The sequence below is a fragment of the Phragmites australis genome, chromosome 15 (genome assembly GCF_958298935.1).
Source record: "Phragmites australis chromosome 15, lpPhrAust1.1, whole genome shotgun sequence".
Taxonomy (NCBI): Eukaryota; Viridiplantae; Streptophyta; class Magnoliopsida; order Poales; family Poaceae; genus Phragmites; species Phragmites australis.
In genome coordinates this window covers 11,994,921-12,010,636 of record NC_084935.1, presented here as the reverse complement: position 1 = coordinate 12,010,636, position 15,716 = coordinate 11,994,921, and the positions used below count along the sequence as shown (strand labels likewise).

The 15,716-nt window shown below is 43.6% G+C and overlaps 1 protein-coding gene and 1 long non-coding RNA gene across 9 annotated transcripts; one reads left to right on the top strand and one right to left on the bottom strand.

Annotated features, from left to right (window-relative positions):
• The first annotated feature begins 288 nt into the window (after positions 1-288).
• On the top strand, positions 289-14,174 carry LOC133893421 (uncharacterized). 8 transcript variants are annotated; one of them, XR_009904497.1, is made up of 5 exons: positions 289-426; positions 1,436-1,549; positions 10,968-12,925; positions 13,031-13,059; positions 13,386-14,174. It is a non-coding gene; the product is annotated as an uncharacterized LOC133893421 (long non-coding RNA). The 8 variants fall into 8 exon arrangements; XR_009904501.1 differs by having other exon boundaries at positions 10,968-13,059; positions 13,386-13,531; positions 13,608-14,174; XR_009904498.1 differs by having other exon boundaries at positions 10,968-13,059; positions 13,386-13,666; positions 14,003-14,174.
• On the bottom strand, positions 10,227-12,601 carry LOC133893420 (rop guanine nucleotide exchange factor 3-like). The gene is made up of 7 exons (XM_062334429.1): positions 12,331-12,601; positions 12,143-12,259; positions 11,909-12,063; positions 11,736-11,810; positions 11,378-11,653; positions 10,938-11,273; positions 10,227-10,692 (listed from the first exon to the last, which is right to left on the bottom strand). Exons 1-7 carry the CDS (start codon positions 12,599-12,601, stop codon positions 10,525-10,527), a joined length of 1,398 nt encoding a protein of 465 aa, XP_062190413.1. The 3' UTR covers positions 10,227-10,524.
• Positions 14,175-15,716: the final 1,542 nt, after the last annotated feature.

Here is a 15,716-nt window from a genome sequence, read left to right as displayed (position 1 = left end):
CCCCTAATTGCCCTCTAAGAGGGTGGTAAGGACCCCTATCCATCCCCTCAGGAAGCGGTAAGACGTCGGCACGGTGGGCGCCCCTAGCCACCTTTGAGAAGGCGGTTAGGACTCCCGCCCTCCCAAGAGCGGTTAAGCCAACCGCCCTCTCAGAGGGCTACAGTCCTTTTAGGGGCTGCAAGCGTCTAGATTTATGATTCTTCCCACAGGAATCTATTTATTTAAATTTTTAATAAAAAATATAAAAATAAAAAAAACTCGGCGTTCCGCAGTCCAGAAAAGAAGAGAGTTGGTGTCCGCCGGGCTGTCGGGTGCGGCATGGAGTGCACGGCGAAGGGGCTGGACGCGGCTCCGTGCACGGGCGGCGGCGTCCACCGGCGGTGCGGAAGCTGCGGGGCCGTCGCCTACTGCTCCTGCGCCCACTAGGTGGCTGCTGCCCTTTTCTTTTCTCTCCTGGAGCTCCAATAATGGTGGTAGGCATATCATTAGAAACCTAATCGACGGACGATCGCTGGATGGAGAGCGCCCCTGGATTCTTGGAAATCCCGGGAGCCTTTTACCTTTCAGGCTTTGGTGGACGAAATTCTGGGGATGGTAGTGGGAGTTGGATGGATTGTGTTTAGTGTGACAGTCCATTTTGGTAATGTTTCAGCAAAGAAACACTGGATGAGTATCCCCTGACTGTTGGACGCTCGCGGGCATCGTTGTGATGACGTTTGTTTTGAATTCACCACAGATGGACTAAGTGAAGTTTTGAGTTTACATTGCTGTTACCAAGGAGTATTTTCCTAAGTCGCTGGAGTTTCATGGAGGGTGGGATGTTGGATCCTTTGCATTTAGAAAAAGGCTTTCTAATCACAGGGCACTTTAGGTTCAGGCACTTTTACAGTTACTCTGGATGGTTACGATTTACAAATGGATCCAACAGACATTTTGGAATATGGAATCACAATATATTTTGGGTAATGGATAAGATGGATTCATGACCATGAATTAATTACTAGGCTTAGAGTTTAGGGTTTCCTTTCTACAGTATTCTCTTTCTTTATATTATTAATATATACCGCATTAGGGGATTCCCCTACTGTTTTCCCAAAAAAAAAAAATTACCTGGGCTCACCTTTTTAGCTTCATCCAAGTTAATTGGTTGGGGGCCTGCTAATGAAGTTCCAGTCCTCTTTTACGCTACCTAAAAGTCCTTGTGATCAGTGACGGAACTTGACCAAAATTTCAAAAGGGGCCAAAGAACTAAGAAAATTCGAAAAATTGTATGATGCCACCAATTAATTAGTGAATGTTGTTTCTTGCTTTATTGAAAATCCTAAGTGCTTGTGGGACAGATTGATGCTGTGTTGTTTCTTAAGTATTTATGGTTTATTGTTGTTCATTTGTCTTTCATGCACTTTACTACATTATAATATTGAAATCCTTTCAGATTTTACATTGGAGAGCTCACAAAGAAGAATGTGAAAGGCTTGCAAAACAAATGAGCCGCATCGATATGCTCAGCCAATTTCCATTCACATTCTCCGTGGAGCCTCCTGCCCAGGTGCCTATTCTGCATATGAAGTAATGCATACTATGTTTCTTATCTTCCAACTAAGATCTTTTTGTTCAAACATTGCTTTTATATTAGCTTTCTGAGATGACATGTTGCCACCTACTGTAAAATTCATTGACTTGCATCCTATTCCGCACTTCTCACTGCATGAATTTTCTAATCTTTTATTACTGTCAGCTAATTTTATACAATACGAACCATTTATCTGATACAATTCAGTGACTTGCTTTCTTTGCTTAATGAATCTCTAGTCCCCTGACAAGTTTTTCTTACTTTAGAACAATACATTCCCAAGTACAAGGTGCTTCTTTTTACAATTTTTAATCGAACTTCACCGAAAAGGACTCTGGAAATCAAAATGCGTATGTGGCCCAGAGGTTGCCTCTTTTAAGTACTTAAGGTTCCCTTTTCTCTCATATCCTATGACGCCAACCAACTTGAGACACTTCAAACCTTTTGTTTTTTTTTCATTTTTCTTTCTTTTGTTTTTTACCCTTTCCTTTCCTTTGTTTTTTTTCCTTTTGCGAGGAGGCGCTCGGCACATGGTCACCATGTTTGATATTACGTTATTATCAGTGGCGGAGCCAGCAAGCAACCCAAGGGGGGTCATCTCCTCCTTCCTCCTCCAGCCCCCTCTTCTTCTTCTTCCTCTTCTTTCTCCACATCATCTCCCTCCTCTTTTCCTTCTCTTGCAAAAAATGGAGGGGGGGGGGGGGGGGAGGGGGCTCCATGGTGCAGCGGGTAGTAGGGGGGCTCGAGCCCCCCCCCCCCCGGTCGCACCGTTGAATCCGCCCTTGGTTATTATGTATGATATCAATGTATGCCATTGTTATTAAGTTGAACGATTAGTCGCGACTAATCGTCGATTAATTGACAAGTCGGTACCCGTGCTCGACTAGAGGGCCTCGACTCGACTTGGAGGGCTAGTCGAGCGACCGGTCGACTTGCGGCGACTGGGCGTTCGACTGGAGATCGATTGGGCTATCCTTGGCCCATTTTTCAGCCCACATTTGTTGTCACCAGCCCACCAGTCCAATTCAGAAATTATAACCCTAAGCAGCTAAACCGTCACAGCCGCAGCTCCTTCACAGCTGCCACCCGCCATCTCCTTCAAAGCCATAGCTCCGCCAGCCCCTTCCTGTAGCCGCCGCCGCCCCCTTCCATTCTCAGGTTCTCAACTTCTCATCCCCCTGTGACTTATGCTCTGTTCTCTCTTCTCTAACTCTCTGTTATCATCCCTCTCACTCCCTCACCCCCTCATGGTCTCACCCCCCTCTGTTCTCATCCCCCTGTCCCCATTTGCTCTGTGCCTCCGTCTCTGACTCTCTATTCTCATCCCGCCTCACCCCTTGTGCTATTCACAGCAGTAGCTAGAGCTACCATGGTACAACCAGAAGAAGCTCAAGGCTCTCAAGCGTGGCAATGAGGCGGCATATAATCCAAAGGACCCGAAACGAAAGGCCAAGTCAAAAGACCCAGGATGGAAATACAGGTTTTGGCCTGACATTCATCGAAAGGATGTTGTGCAATGCATGCTTTGTGACAAGCAAGTGCATGCTGGGATAGGGAGATTGAAGCGTCATCTTGCAAGGGGCTTCACAGATGTTGAGAAATGTGCCAAGACAACCATAGCTATCATGAGGGAGATGAATGCCTACTTAAGTAGTATTGCAAGGCGCAATGTTGTTGAGGTTGATTCTGAGGATGAAGCTGAAGCTGGATAAGGTGCTGTTGATGACAATGAGGTCATTGAGGTGGAAGAAGAAGAGGTTGGATAGGGTATAGCACAAAAAAGAAAGCGTGCTATCTTCAAAGTGTTAGCACCACCCCAGAAGGTTTCTAAGTCAGTTGCTTCTATGCTTAGGAAGTCTCCTGAAAAGGTGATTGAGGAAAGGCATGCCAAGGGTTCTGCTCAAACTACCATTGATCATTGCATAAAAAAGAGCAAGGAAGACAAGGCAAGGGTTGACGATCATGTGGCTGATTTTTGGTATGAGGCTGGGTTGCCATTCAATGCTATCAATAGAAGAAGTCAGGAGATTTTGTTGGAATCTGTAGGGCAATATGGTCCTGGTTACGTATCTCCTTCTTATCATGACATCCGGGAGCCACTGCTTGAGAGGGCAAAGAAGAAGACCGATGCATTGAGGGATAAGCATGAGTTGGCTTGGCAAGAATATGGTTGCACACTCATGTCAGATGGATGGACTGATAAAAGGAGTCGCAACTTGGTGAACTTCCTTGTCAATAGTCCAGCAGGGACATTCTTTTTGGACTCCCATGATGTATCAAGCAAGATAATTGATGCACGCTTCTTAGCAAAATTGTTGGTGGACAAAATTAATGAGGTTGGCAGTCAATATATGGTGCAGGTGGTGACAGATAATGGTGCAAATTACAAACAGCCAGGAAAATTCTAATGGAGAGGTTCCCTACCTTATATTGGACCCCTTGTGCAGCCCACTGTTTGGACCTTATGTTGGAGGATATTGGGGGTAAGATCTCACAATTCAGCTCATGCATTGCAAAGGCTAAGAAGGTGACCACATTCATCTATAGGCATGGAAGGTTACTTGATGCAATGAGGGAGAAGACAAATGGCATGGATCTTGTGAGGCCTGCAACTACACGGTTTGCTACATCTTTTCTCATACTGCCGTGCTTGTACAAGCATAGGCAAGCTTTGAAAGGTCTCTTTGTGGATGAGGCTTGGACTAGGTCTCAATTGTCAAACACGGAGATAGGGAAAACAATAGCAGAAACTGTTCTTTCCATGGCATTTTGGGGTTCAGTTGAAGATTGCATTATAGCAGCACAACCACTTCTCATTGTCTTGAGGATTGCAGATGGTGATGAGAAGCTGGCGATGCCCGAGATTGCTGCAAGCATGGAGCTTGCAAGGCACAAGATTGAGGAGGGTTTGCAGCACAAACCAAGGTTGCGAGACGAGGTCCTAAAATATGTTGACACCCGTTGGGACACAAAAATGGACCAACAGTTATATGGGGCTGCATTGTTCTTGAACCCAAACAGATTCTTTGACATTCAAAAAGACCCTATAAATAGGAAAAAGTGTGGTAGGCTAAGGCATATATTCAATGAGGTGTTGTGGAAGATGGAACTCGATGAAGAGAGGCAAAGCAAGATAAGTGCTTTGGCTGATGACCATGAGAGGACAGAAGGTTGCTTCGCAATGAAATTAGCAATCAAGGACCGATCAGCAAAGAATCCTTGTAACTTTCTTGCATTTAATCATTTAATGTTGAGTGTTGATAGCAAGATAACTTCTTCAGTTTTTTCTTATATAGTTCTTTGGTGGGTTGCATATGGTGGCCTTACTTATGAGCTCCAATCTTTAGCAAAGCGCATCGTTAGTCTTTGTACCTCGGCCTCCGGATGTGAGAGGAATTGGAGTATATAGTTCCAAGAAGACTACATGGAGCTCCAGTCTTAAGCTCATTTTTTCAAGGTCAGCTTGTGCATTCTCATGATCCTTTCCTTTTCCTTTCATTTGGAGCAATGTACCGATCAGACTCTCGCAGATATTCTTCTTTACATGCATGTTGTCGATAGAGTGATGAACATCTAATTTTTCCCAATACTCTAGCTCGAATAGTATTGATTTCTTGTTTCACATTCCTAACTGTTCATCATCTTTAGAGGATTGATTTCGCTTGCTAAGGACAACATTGATATTTTTAACCTGATTGTGGACATTTTCTCTGCTGAATGTCTCGGAGGTAACGCTTTCTCCCTTGTGTCATCGAACTGCTTGTCCATGTTTTGGTACGGGTGTTTCCTGGGAAGGAAACGTCGATGCCGCATGTATACTATTTTCTTTGAGTTGTTCAACCTCAAACTGCATGTGTCATCTAAGCAATGGGGGCATGCTTCACCTTTTCTTTTACTGTTTTCTTTGAGTTGTTCAACCTCAAACTGCATGTGTCATCTAAGCAATGGGGGTATGCTTCACCTTTTCTTTTACTCTGACCTGACAAGTTACGAAGTGCTGGCAGATCATTGATGGTGACGAACAACATGGCGTGCAAGGTAAAGTATTTCTGCTTGTACTGATCCCAAACCTCGACGCCTTCCGACTAGAGTTTCTTAAGATCATCGACTAAAGGCCTGAGGTACACATCTATATCGTTGCCAAGTTGGACAAAATGTATTTTCGCTTGTTACAAAGCCAGGGTGGAAAGTTGTAGATCGACAATACAACAGGCAAGGTGCTATGTGAGGTACTCATGTTACCGAATGGATTCATGCCATCTGTGCTCATAGCAAACCCAATATTTCTCAATTCTTCGGCGAACCAACCAAATGTGGAATCAACGATTCGCCACTAAGCGGAATCTATCGGGTGCCGTATTATTGTGTCGTTCTTGCGACCCTCCTTATGCCAACGCACCAATTGGGCCTCCTTTCTGTTGGCAAACAGACGTTTTAGACGGGGAATTATAGAAAAATACCACACCACCTTCCTAGGACCACATTTACTTTTCTTGCCTTTGTCCCCGTCACCACCGTCATTTCTACGCTTATATCGATAGGTTCCACACATGGGGCATTGATCCAGCTCTGCATACTCTTCACGAAATAAGATACAATCCTGCTTATATGCATGTATTTTTTCTATTTCCAGTCCTAAAGGATAAATTATCTTCTTCGCGTCATAGACGCCCTCGGGCACCAAGTTCCCCTCCTAAGCATGTCCCTTAGCAGATCCAACAATACTTTGAAACTCTTGTCAGTCCAACCATGGGTTGCCTTCAGCTGTAGAAGCTTTAGGTTCCCAAAGATCCGCGTGTACTTCTCCTTACAATTGGGATAAATGGGCATTTTGGAATCCCGCACAAATTTCTGTAATTTAGCAAACTCACCATTGTTATACTCATCGTGCCGCTCAACATCCCGCATCATCTGGTCCACATTCTCCACAAAATCCTCGAGATCATTATCATTCAAACCTAATATGTCCTCATCCCTGAGTTCATGATCCATTTCATCGGGTGTAAGTCCTTGATCCACACTGTCAGCATGGAGGGCTCGATCCATCTCTCCCTCGTTAAGGCCTTCTTCGTCATGTTTGTTCCAACATGTATAATTCTCTTTAAGTGATAATATTACCCGTCACTTATTACTTCTCATAAGTGACGGGTCATATTACGACCCATCGCTTATTACTGGCCCAGGGAGGCTCGTCATCTATGCCAAGTCATAAGTGACGGATTGTACCATGACCCGTCACCTATGACTGGTGTGGGGAGACCCGTCACTTATGACCAGGTTATAGGTGACGAGTTTATTCATTACTCGTCACTTATGTCATAGGTGACGGGTAATATTATGACCTGTCACCTATTACATGTTATAAGTGACGGGTATATACCCGGTCCCGATTAGAGGCGACATAAGTGACAGGTAGTGTAATGACCCGTCACTAAATTATGTCTCTTTTGTCCGTTTTTCACGTAATGAGTGGTAATGTAACTTTTCAAAGTAGACAAGGATACCATGAATTTAATAAATTTTCCATGGATGAAATTGCCCCCACACTGTTTTTAGTATTTAAGATAAATGCGAAACTACTTGTTTGGGCAGGTACACCCACTATCCAAGTCATCCAAAGTGGGTTGAGAATTATGCAAGGAGGACATTGCAATTATGAAAAGATGGGATTTTTTTTTAATTTTGAGACATGATCGGGTGGTGATTTGAATTTAAAGTATACCAAGACTTGGGATTCAAGAAGATGGGATACATAAATCATGAGGAACATTTGGATGGCTAGTTACCCTCATCAACTAATGTGCAATTTTAAGATACACTCATCAACTAATGATTGAATATATAGTTATACAATTGAAAGATGTTGCATATGTATTTCTTTTGGTGGAGTTGCACAAATATTTAGTTGTTGGTATCATCAATCTGGTGGACATGGATTGCAAGAACCAACTTCAACTCAGAAAGATAATGGCCAGTGTTCTCTGTCCATTTGAGAATCATTTCTTATTGTTCTTAACTCTCCAAGGCCATGATCAGCAAAATGCTTATTGTGTGGATTATGTGAATAGGTTGTTTCATGAAACAACAATAAAAAAAACTGTACGCTTATGGTCGCAACCCTTTCGCTCATTGACTAGGATCCACATGTGTAATTTACCGATGCATACCAATATCTTGGCAATGTTCTCTATCTCTATTGTGTTTTTGGTTGGCTATGGGGAGAGCATGCTATTTTGCACCGATTGTTGGCTGCATGGCAAGGTTTTTGGAGATCTTGCTCTGGCTCTTGTCTCTCCGGTGCACAATAGCATTTCAAGATCATAGTTAGGTGCACGATATAAGAAGTTGTCTCTCTACAGGAGCGCTAGTGGAATATCTACATTTCTGGGATGTCTTGGCTGAGGTGGTGCTTCTTCCAATTTCAGACCATTTTTGGTTCTCCACTAAGTCAGTGTATCATCGTTTCTTCATTGGCAGCATTGGGTTCGAACCTTGGAAGTTGCTCTAGAAGATGTGGGCACCTCTGCACTGTAAATCTTTGTTTGACTGGATAATCTTAGCTGGTGTTGGACCTCATACTGTTTGGCGTGTCATGGACTCCCTCATCCGAAGCATTGTCCATTGTGCAACCAATATTCACGTAGACGATCGTCTAGCACGTTAGACAATGACTAGTCACTAGTCGAAGCATCAACGTCTAGTCGAGGGTCTAGACGCAACTTTAGACGGTCAACTTTGATCAAAGATGGACTAGTCAGGGAATCTAGATGTTGGTTGGACGTGACTAGTCAGCTACACGCATGACTAGGCGTTCGTCTTAGCAATGCAGAGTTTGGCGACTAGCGGGTCCACACTGGAGGATTTGTTTTAGCCGTGTGCAGGACCAAATTTTGACCTCGAAACTATTCCTTGCACCACACAAAACCTAAACGAATACTTCCATTCCCCATTCGTCTCTCGACTCTCTCCTCTCTTCTGTGGCCAGTAGCCTCGCCTGAGCCATTGCCTATGGCTGTCACCCGTTGTCGCCGGCCGCTTGCTCCTGCAGCCTCATTCGAGCCGTTGCTTGATGACACACCCACACCATTTCCCACGCCTATACCATCACCCACGTCCGCACCGTCACCCCTCCACTCCGCAAATCCCCTGTCATGGACAAGTACTAGCACTAATATTTGGATCTATGTATGCTCCTCCTCCACCGGATCTATACTATAGCTCTACTCCCCTCAAAAGGCGTGCTCTGGCAGCCCGCGCAGTGGTCGCCACAGTTGGCTCAGGCACTAGTCCAGCACCCGTAGCCTGGGTGTCGTCAACTTGTGTGTGGTGTGTGTTATGCTCTACTTCTTTTATGTTATGATGATTGTTGATTGATGAACTAGAGGAGAATGGATGATTGAAGTTGCATTTATGTGTTTGGAAGGTTCGCTTGAAAATATATTTGTTTGCATTTTCGCTACTACAGTACAAAATCGTCTAGACCATCTAGTCACCATCTAGACAGCCTAGTCGCTAGTCACGAGGTGACTGTCTGTCTACGTCTAGCGTTTAGGTGAACAATGACGAGAATGTCCAACACCTTCTGGCTTCTTGCGTTTTTGCTCATAAGGTGTGGTTCATGGTGCTATCTATCGTTGGTCTACATAACATGTCGCAGCAGCATGATGACTTCATTTTGAAATATTGGATGTGTCGCGTGCAAGGACAGGTGCCTGGGAAGTTTTGCAAAGGGTTAAACTCCTTGGTGATTTTGGTTGTGTGGTGGATTTGAAAACATTGCAATCGGTGCGTCTTCGATGTTGCATCTCCTAACGTCTAAACAGTCGTGGACATCATCAAGGATGAAGCCAGGTTTTGGTGCATGATAGGGGCAAAAGGGTCGAACGCCTTATGGCCATGATTACCTTTCTGTTCTTGAGTCGTCTCTTTCTTTGGTTTTGTCATTATCCTTTATTGCCTAACAGGCCATGAGTGTGTTCTCCTTTTCCTTTTCCTTTGTCAATGTGTTTTCTCCTTTCCTTGATTTTTCTCTTCCTTTTTTTTTCTCCTATTTGTACGGACTTTTTATTCCTTCTTTAAGGGTGTTTTTTATGTTCATAAGAGTGGTTGGGTTTTTACATTAGCTCACCTAGTCTATCATAACCCTCCTCCTTATGGGTTTCATCTTTTTAGTTGAATCTAGTAGTTTTCTTCTTTAGCCTATCCCAACTTGCTTGGGACAAAGATTTTGTTGTTGTTGTCGTCGTCATCATCGTTGTTGTTTAAGGGTGTGTTTGGTTGCCTGAATTTGCCCCAGTCTAACCCGGTGGATATGTATAATCTTGAAAAGAGGTCCGTTTGGTGGATATGTATAATCTTGAAAAGAGGTCCGTTTGGTTAGTGCATCCACTGTTGTAGCATGACCCGATGAATTCAAATATACGGCCTCAAACTAGTCCGGGAGTTTCATTCTGCAGCCTGGTCCGATGAATGTAAGCTACTGCATCTGCTTATACAGCCAGACCCACTTGTCAATATCACAAAATTATCTTCATGCGAGTAACTAATTACAATCTCAACTCTTATATCTGCTAATGTGGTCTTAGATTTAGTTAACTAAATAGAAACTTAGCTTAGCCTATACAGGCAGATACAACTAACAAAACACTCTTTTTTTTTTCAAAATATATGATTCCACTCAGCCCGCTTCCGCTCAGCCAAACTATACAATGTAGCTCTACAAAACTCAATCCGAGAAACCAAACACACCCTAATAAAATGATACACAGTTCTTCTGCGCATTCGAGAAAAAAAAATAAAGCTCTCATATATTGTTATATCTACCAAACCATCCTATCAAAAAAAAAAAAGAAGAACTCAATCACACACCACTCCTGGAAAGTAATGAGGCCAATCACAAAGAATTCTACGCAACATAGTAATGAACTTATTTGTATGTCAGTTCCTCATGTTCAACGTTGAGGAGATATCTGGGTGAACACCTGCTTCTGCATTCTGATCTTGTGCCCTTTTTTCGCATTTGCATCTGCAATGAGAACATTATCTATCCATGAGACTATATTATGGGCCAAACTTTCCAGCACCCTTGAGTAGCTCTCGAGTATTGCCTGCCCAATATCCTGTAAGAAGGTAAAATGAAGATGCAAGAAGGTTAGTTACGATGCATTATGGTTTTTGAATGCAATCTGGGACATATGTGATTATTGGAACAGTTTGGTAGCACATGATTGTTCTGTTTGCATAAGCATCCATTAATATGCTTGTATGTTTCATAGTGAACCAAGCTTTTCTGGTAATAGGAAAAATATAGATGATCACTGGAATAGCCTGAAATCTGCCTGTTTCTTATATATTAATCATTTACCTTGTTGTACTGAATCTTGCTTGTATCTAGGGTAGTCTGTGACAGGCCTGGAAACCTCTGCTTCAAGCACAGAAGCAGGCTCCTAGCCCTACTTGCAAGGACCAGGTTCTTGTCCCCATCGGCATTCAGCTCGGTAACATTCTCCCATTTGGACACCACATGTGTCGTGCTTGCTTTTCTTCGCCACACATACATAGCGGCTTCAACACGGTCTGCAATCTCAAGTGCCTCATGCTCTGAGCTCAGATTGAGGAAGTTGAGGAGGTGCTCCGGAGAGAACTGATCCCCTGAAGACATATACCGGTAGATGGCATCGCCTACGCCCACCCTCCCGCTCTGTGGAGTAACAGGAATACATCTATCATATAGTGGGAATGAAACTTTTTGACAGGCTTTGTGGAGAATTGGTCTCGGCGGATCAGATCAAGCATTTGTAATACCTTTGGTAGTGTCTCCAAGTATGACAATGGAACCTGCATTTCAGAGAGGATACTACTGTTGATCTCCATGGCCATCTTGTGGATCTGGCTTGCTTGATCCCTCTTTTGCTGCAGGTCACGGTGCATGCGATCAGACAGGCCAGAGTCTGGGACACATGGCTCAGGCAACCACCATTTGTTCTCACTGCGCTGGAACGACTTCTTGCTTTCATTGAAGGACTGGTTCCTCTGGTCCGCATACCAGAACTCTGGCTTGTCGAAGCTGTCCAATATACCCTGCAAACAAACATTCAGTCATACATTGTGCTACCAAAATCGATCTTTTGGAGCTTCCAGAATCATGTGAATCGTGACTCACCAGGAGCATGGTTTCTAGCTTTTCCAGCGCTGGAAGGTTCATCAGAATGTCTGATCTTGGTGAGGTTGCCATCACCTGTGAGAATCACAAACGTATACCTCAGCAGACATGCCATGATGATTGAAACCTATCAAGAAGGTTTGAGGTGCATGATGTTGATGGTATGTCATTACATCATGTGTGCTTCCATCAGGCATGGCCTGAACAGTCGGTGAGAATTCGACAATGTACTCGCAAATGGAGAGGAGGCAATCCATCTCACAGTTCCACATTGACCTCTTCTCAGGGGACAGAGGCTCCAATCTTTGGCAGGTCCCGAACACAGTTGCTGCAGCCAAGAACAAGCAGAGAAGTTACAAGTTAGCATACCACAGTAAGTAATCCATCTGGAATTCATAGATACATACCATAGAGGTTGGTGATTGCATTGGAGATGGCCATAGCAGTGCAGACACCTTTGCCGCTCCCCGACATGTCCTCCCCAAGCAGCAATTTGGTGTACTTATCCTTCATCAGCTCCATCTCTGAACACAAGCCATCAAGCACTAGAAAAACACCACAAGGCCCATCAACTAAACAGGTTGCCATCCATTACCTTCATCCTCCATTTGCTTCTCGTCGACTACCTGCTGCAGTTTCTTCATGCTCAGCCTGCTCACGGACGGTGAGAGGCGCGATGCTGCTGCTGCTGCTGCCAACTTGGACGACGTACGGGTCATGCTGTGGCCACCACGCCCCAGTGGCGACGCGCAATGCTCCTGTTCGTCGCCGCTGTCGGAGAACGAGGCTACGCGGAACAGCGGGCGCTTGTAGTCGCGGTCGTAGCTGTGGCTATGGAAGCCCGGGAACCCTGAACTGTCGCTCATAGTTGCTCTTGATCTTGTTGTCGATCCACGCCTTCTTTAGACCTGCAGGAGAGATGAATTGCACAAGAATGGCGATGAAGGGCCTGGAATGGAAGGCATATGTCTCCTGTGGTCTTGCGTTATTGTCCTTTTGGTGATTTGAAACATGACCCTTGCTCTATAGAGCAACGATAAGGTTAGTGTTGCTTGCCTGGACAAAGTGTTTATTATATGGCATGTGAGCAATTTGCCCCCACAATAAGGACATTTTGATTGCGTTGGTGGTTGGAGTGAGGTCGTGCAAGTTCATGGCTGCATCAACTGTCAGGAAGGTACATAAAAATGGTAAGGCTTGGTGGTAAACTGGCACTAATTATTCTGCATTTCGTTCCAAATTTTAATTGCAGCTTTGCATAATGACTCACCGATATGTTGCTTCGTCAATTGAAGGATATACTTTCTCGCTGCATTGATCTCAGGTAATTTTGAATCAATGAATGTAGTCAAATACTACCTCTGTTATCAAATACATATCATTTAGAGATACATGCAATTAAACTTTACAGTCTGTGAGTACTAATATACACAAAAGTGTGAAGGTTTGTCACATGATAATGAAATTAGTAGATTTGTCATCGAAAATACTTTGAAATGATTATATTTTAATAAATTTCGATAATAAATTCTTAGAAAAAGCAACCATCAAAAGTATACATTGATGACCGTGTTGATGTTGTAAACGGCAAGTAAAAATAAATGGAGGTAGCACTTTTTTTAAATGCCAATCACCATTTCTTAAGAACAGTCTGTCGTCGCTGGAGAAAAAGCATGTAATGCACAATATGGAAACTGTTACTGCATGGAATTACTATCTCATGGTGGACCAATGTACGCGTGGGAGTTTAAATCAACCCAGAGGGACTGCATCATGTTTGCATTCATTCCTACTTGGTACCTAACTAATTTTTGTAGGTGATCATATTAGTCTTCCCCTTGCATAAATGACACTCCTCTTTCCTCTTTCCAGCCCATAAAGGTTGTGTCTATCAGCAACTCTGCATGCCTGCCATTCAGTAACCACCCATGGTGTGTTTATCCCTTTCTTCATTTCACTAACCATCATGGAATCAAAAAATAGTATCTCCTATCTTTTTTGTAGCCAGTTCTATCTTTCATTATGTAACTAATCCTTACATCATTTGAATGTATTATCTTGTGGGCCCGGGCTAAGAGTCTTCTTAACATGTTTTGGGAGGGAAAGGTGCAGCTCAGACACGCAATTAACGCAAAGAGCACTTGGCATTATCTTCTTTTCTTAAAAAGATATACTATGCTTTTCCATCTTTTCTATCTTTGTGTAACCAGCTCTATCTATCATTATGTAACTATATTCATAGACCAGTTTAATGTATTATCTTGTAGGCCAGGCCAACAGTCTTCTAAAACATGTTTTGGAAGGGAAAGGTTCTGCTCAGACATGCAATCCATACTGGTCGATCAGTTCAAGCTTGTAAGCAAAGCGACATACTATATAACTACGTGCCTGCCATGATCGTGTACCTTAAAAACTTATTAAAAAATTTAGGCAGCAGAATGGTTATCATGTTTGATCTGGTTAGGACTTTGTAGCATATATAAAATATTATGGTAGTGGGGTAGCATTCCAAACTGGGCCACCCGATCGGCAAATGAAAAAGGCAATAACCACATAGGTTGGCCTATGTTGACATAATTCATTTTCTGATCGTTATTTTAAAAAAATCACCTGTTCGCATTCCGTGGGAAAATGCGTACCCATGCTCGTGAGGTTGTATCTGCCATCACTACTTAAAAAATCCTCCTCGCTACTAATTTTAGAACCGACAGTGGGTAACAGCCAGTAATAATTGAGAACTGTCACTGCCGGCTCGATAGACCGATAGTGAAGGAGATTATCACTGCCGGCTAAAGGATTTGGCCGGCAGTGATACCTAAGGCATCACTACCGGTTAAAGTCTTCGGTCAACAGTGATTCGCTAGAATCACTGCTGGCTGAAGGTTTCAGCTGGCAGTGTTTTCCCTCTCCTCCCTCCTCGGCCCGCCCTCTCTCTGTACTCCCTCACTCTCTTCAATCTCTCCGTCTCTCTCAATATATGCATAAAATGATATATATATTTACTATAAATCAATAATAAAAGCACATTCATTAATACATAGTAATGAACATATATTATAAGTCAGGCATCGACAAACATACATACACACATAATAGTTCTCACAGGTCACCCCTGAAAAGTAGATCGAGTTGAGCCAGTCCAGTATCCCTCTACCTCTCCCGCGATGAGGACTGCATCTCCGCACTGACAACTGATGGCGTGTGTACGTCCGAGGACGTCGGGGGGCCGATGGTGGTGGAGTGGAGGACCCGGCCACGTCTGATCGATCGTAGCGTCGCCTATACTCCAGGCTCGCCAGCGTGTCGAAGACATCGAAGTCTGATGCTTGAACGTCTCTATGGTTTGAGCCTTTGGCCTCCTGTGCAGCACACTAATGGGCCACCCTCTCGTCCTCCTTCTCCTGGGTACGCTTACGGGATGCTGCTTCTTGCTCCTCCTTCGCATCATCGTTGGAAGGCTATTTTGTCGAAGAGTCGTCCGATGATACCAACTTCGCATCATACATAGTAATTCATATCATTCATTAATAAATAGAAATTAATGTCATTCGTTAATATTGTGTCAATTGGCGAAATATAATACGTTGTTAAGCCCCTTGGTAGCTTTCTTTCTTGTCGTATACTCTCTACTAGAAGGTACAATGCCATCTGAAGGTCTCTCACGTGTGGACGGCATGATCGGCTCATGAAACTTGCTGTTTGGGTTGATAACATGTTCCAAGAAGAACCCGACCATCGGTTCTTGAAGGGTATGTATTTCTACAGGTTGTGACACTTATTCGTAGTTTGGAACACTGCGTTTGAAGAATCGAAAGAATTAGTCCTTGAATACGTGTAGAAATTGAAAAGAAGGCAACGATATATTATTTCATACCTCAAGATTATTGAACCTAACAGCGTCTCCGTCCGGGCTGAATACATTCATGAAAGTAAGAACATAAAATGCACAGAGATTGTTGTCAGTTGGCTGCCTCATACACT

Bases quoted from the DNA above. Each gene is read 5' to 3' on its own strand.
- LOC133893420 (XM_062334429.1), bottom strand. From the start codon at position 12,601: ATGAGCGACAGTTCAGGGTTCCCGGGCTTCCATAGCCACAGCTACGAC. The intron at 12,064-12,142 runs GTATGTATCTAT...TCTTGGCTGCAG, and splicing joins TGCAATCACCAACCTCTATG to CAACTGTGTTCGGGACCTGC. The intron at 11,274-11,377 runs GTATTACAAATG...GTTACTCCACAG, and splicing joins ACTTGGAGACACTACCAAAG to AGCGGGAGGGTGGGCGTAGG.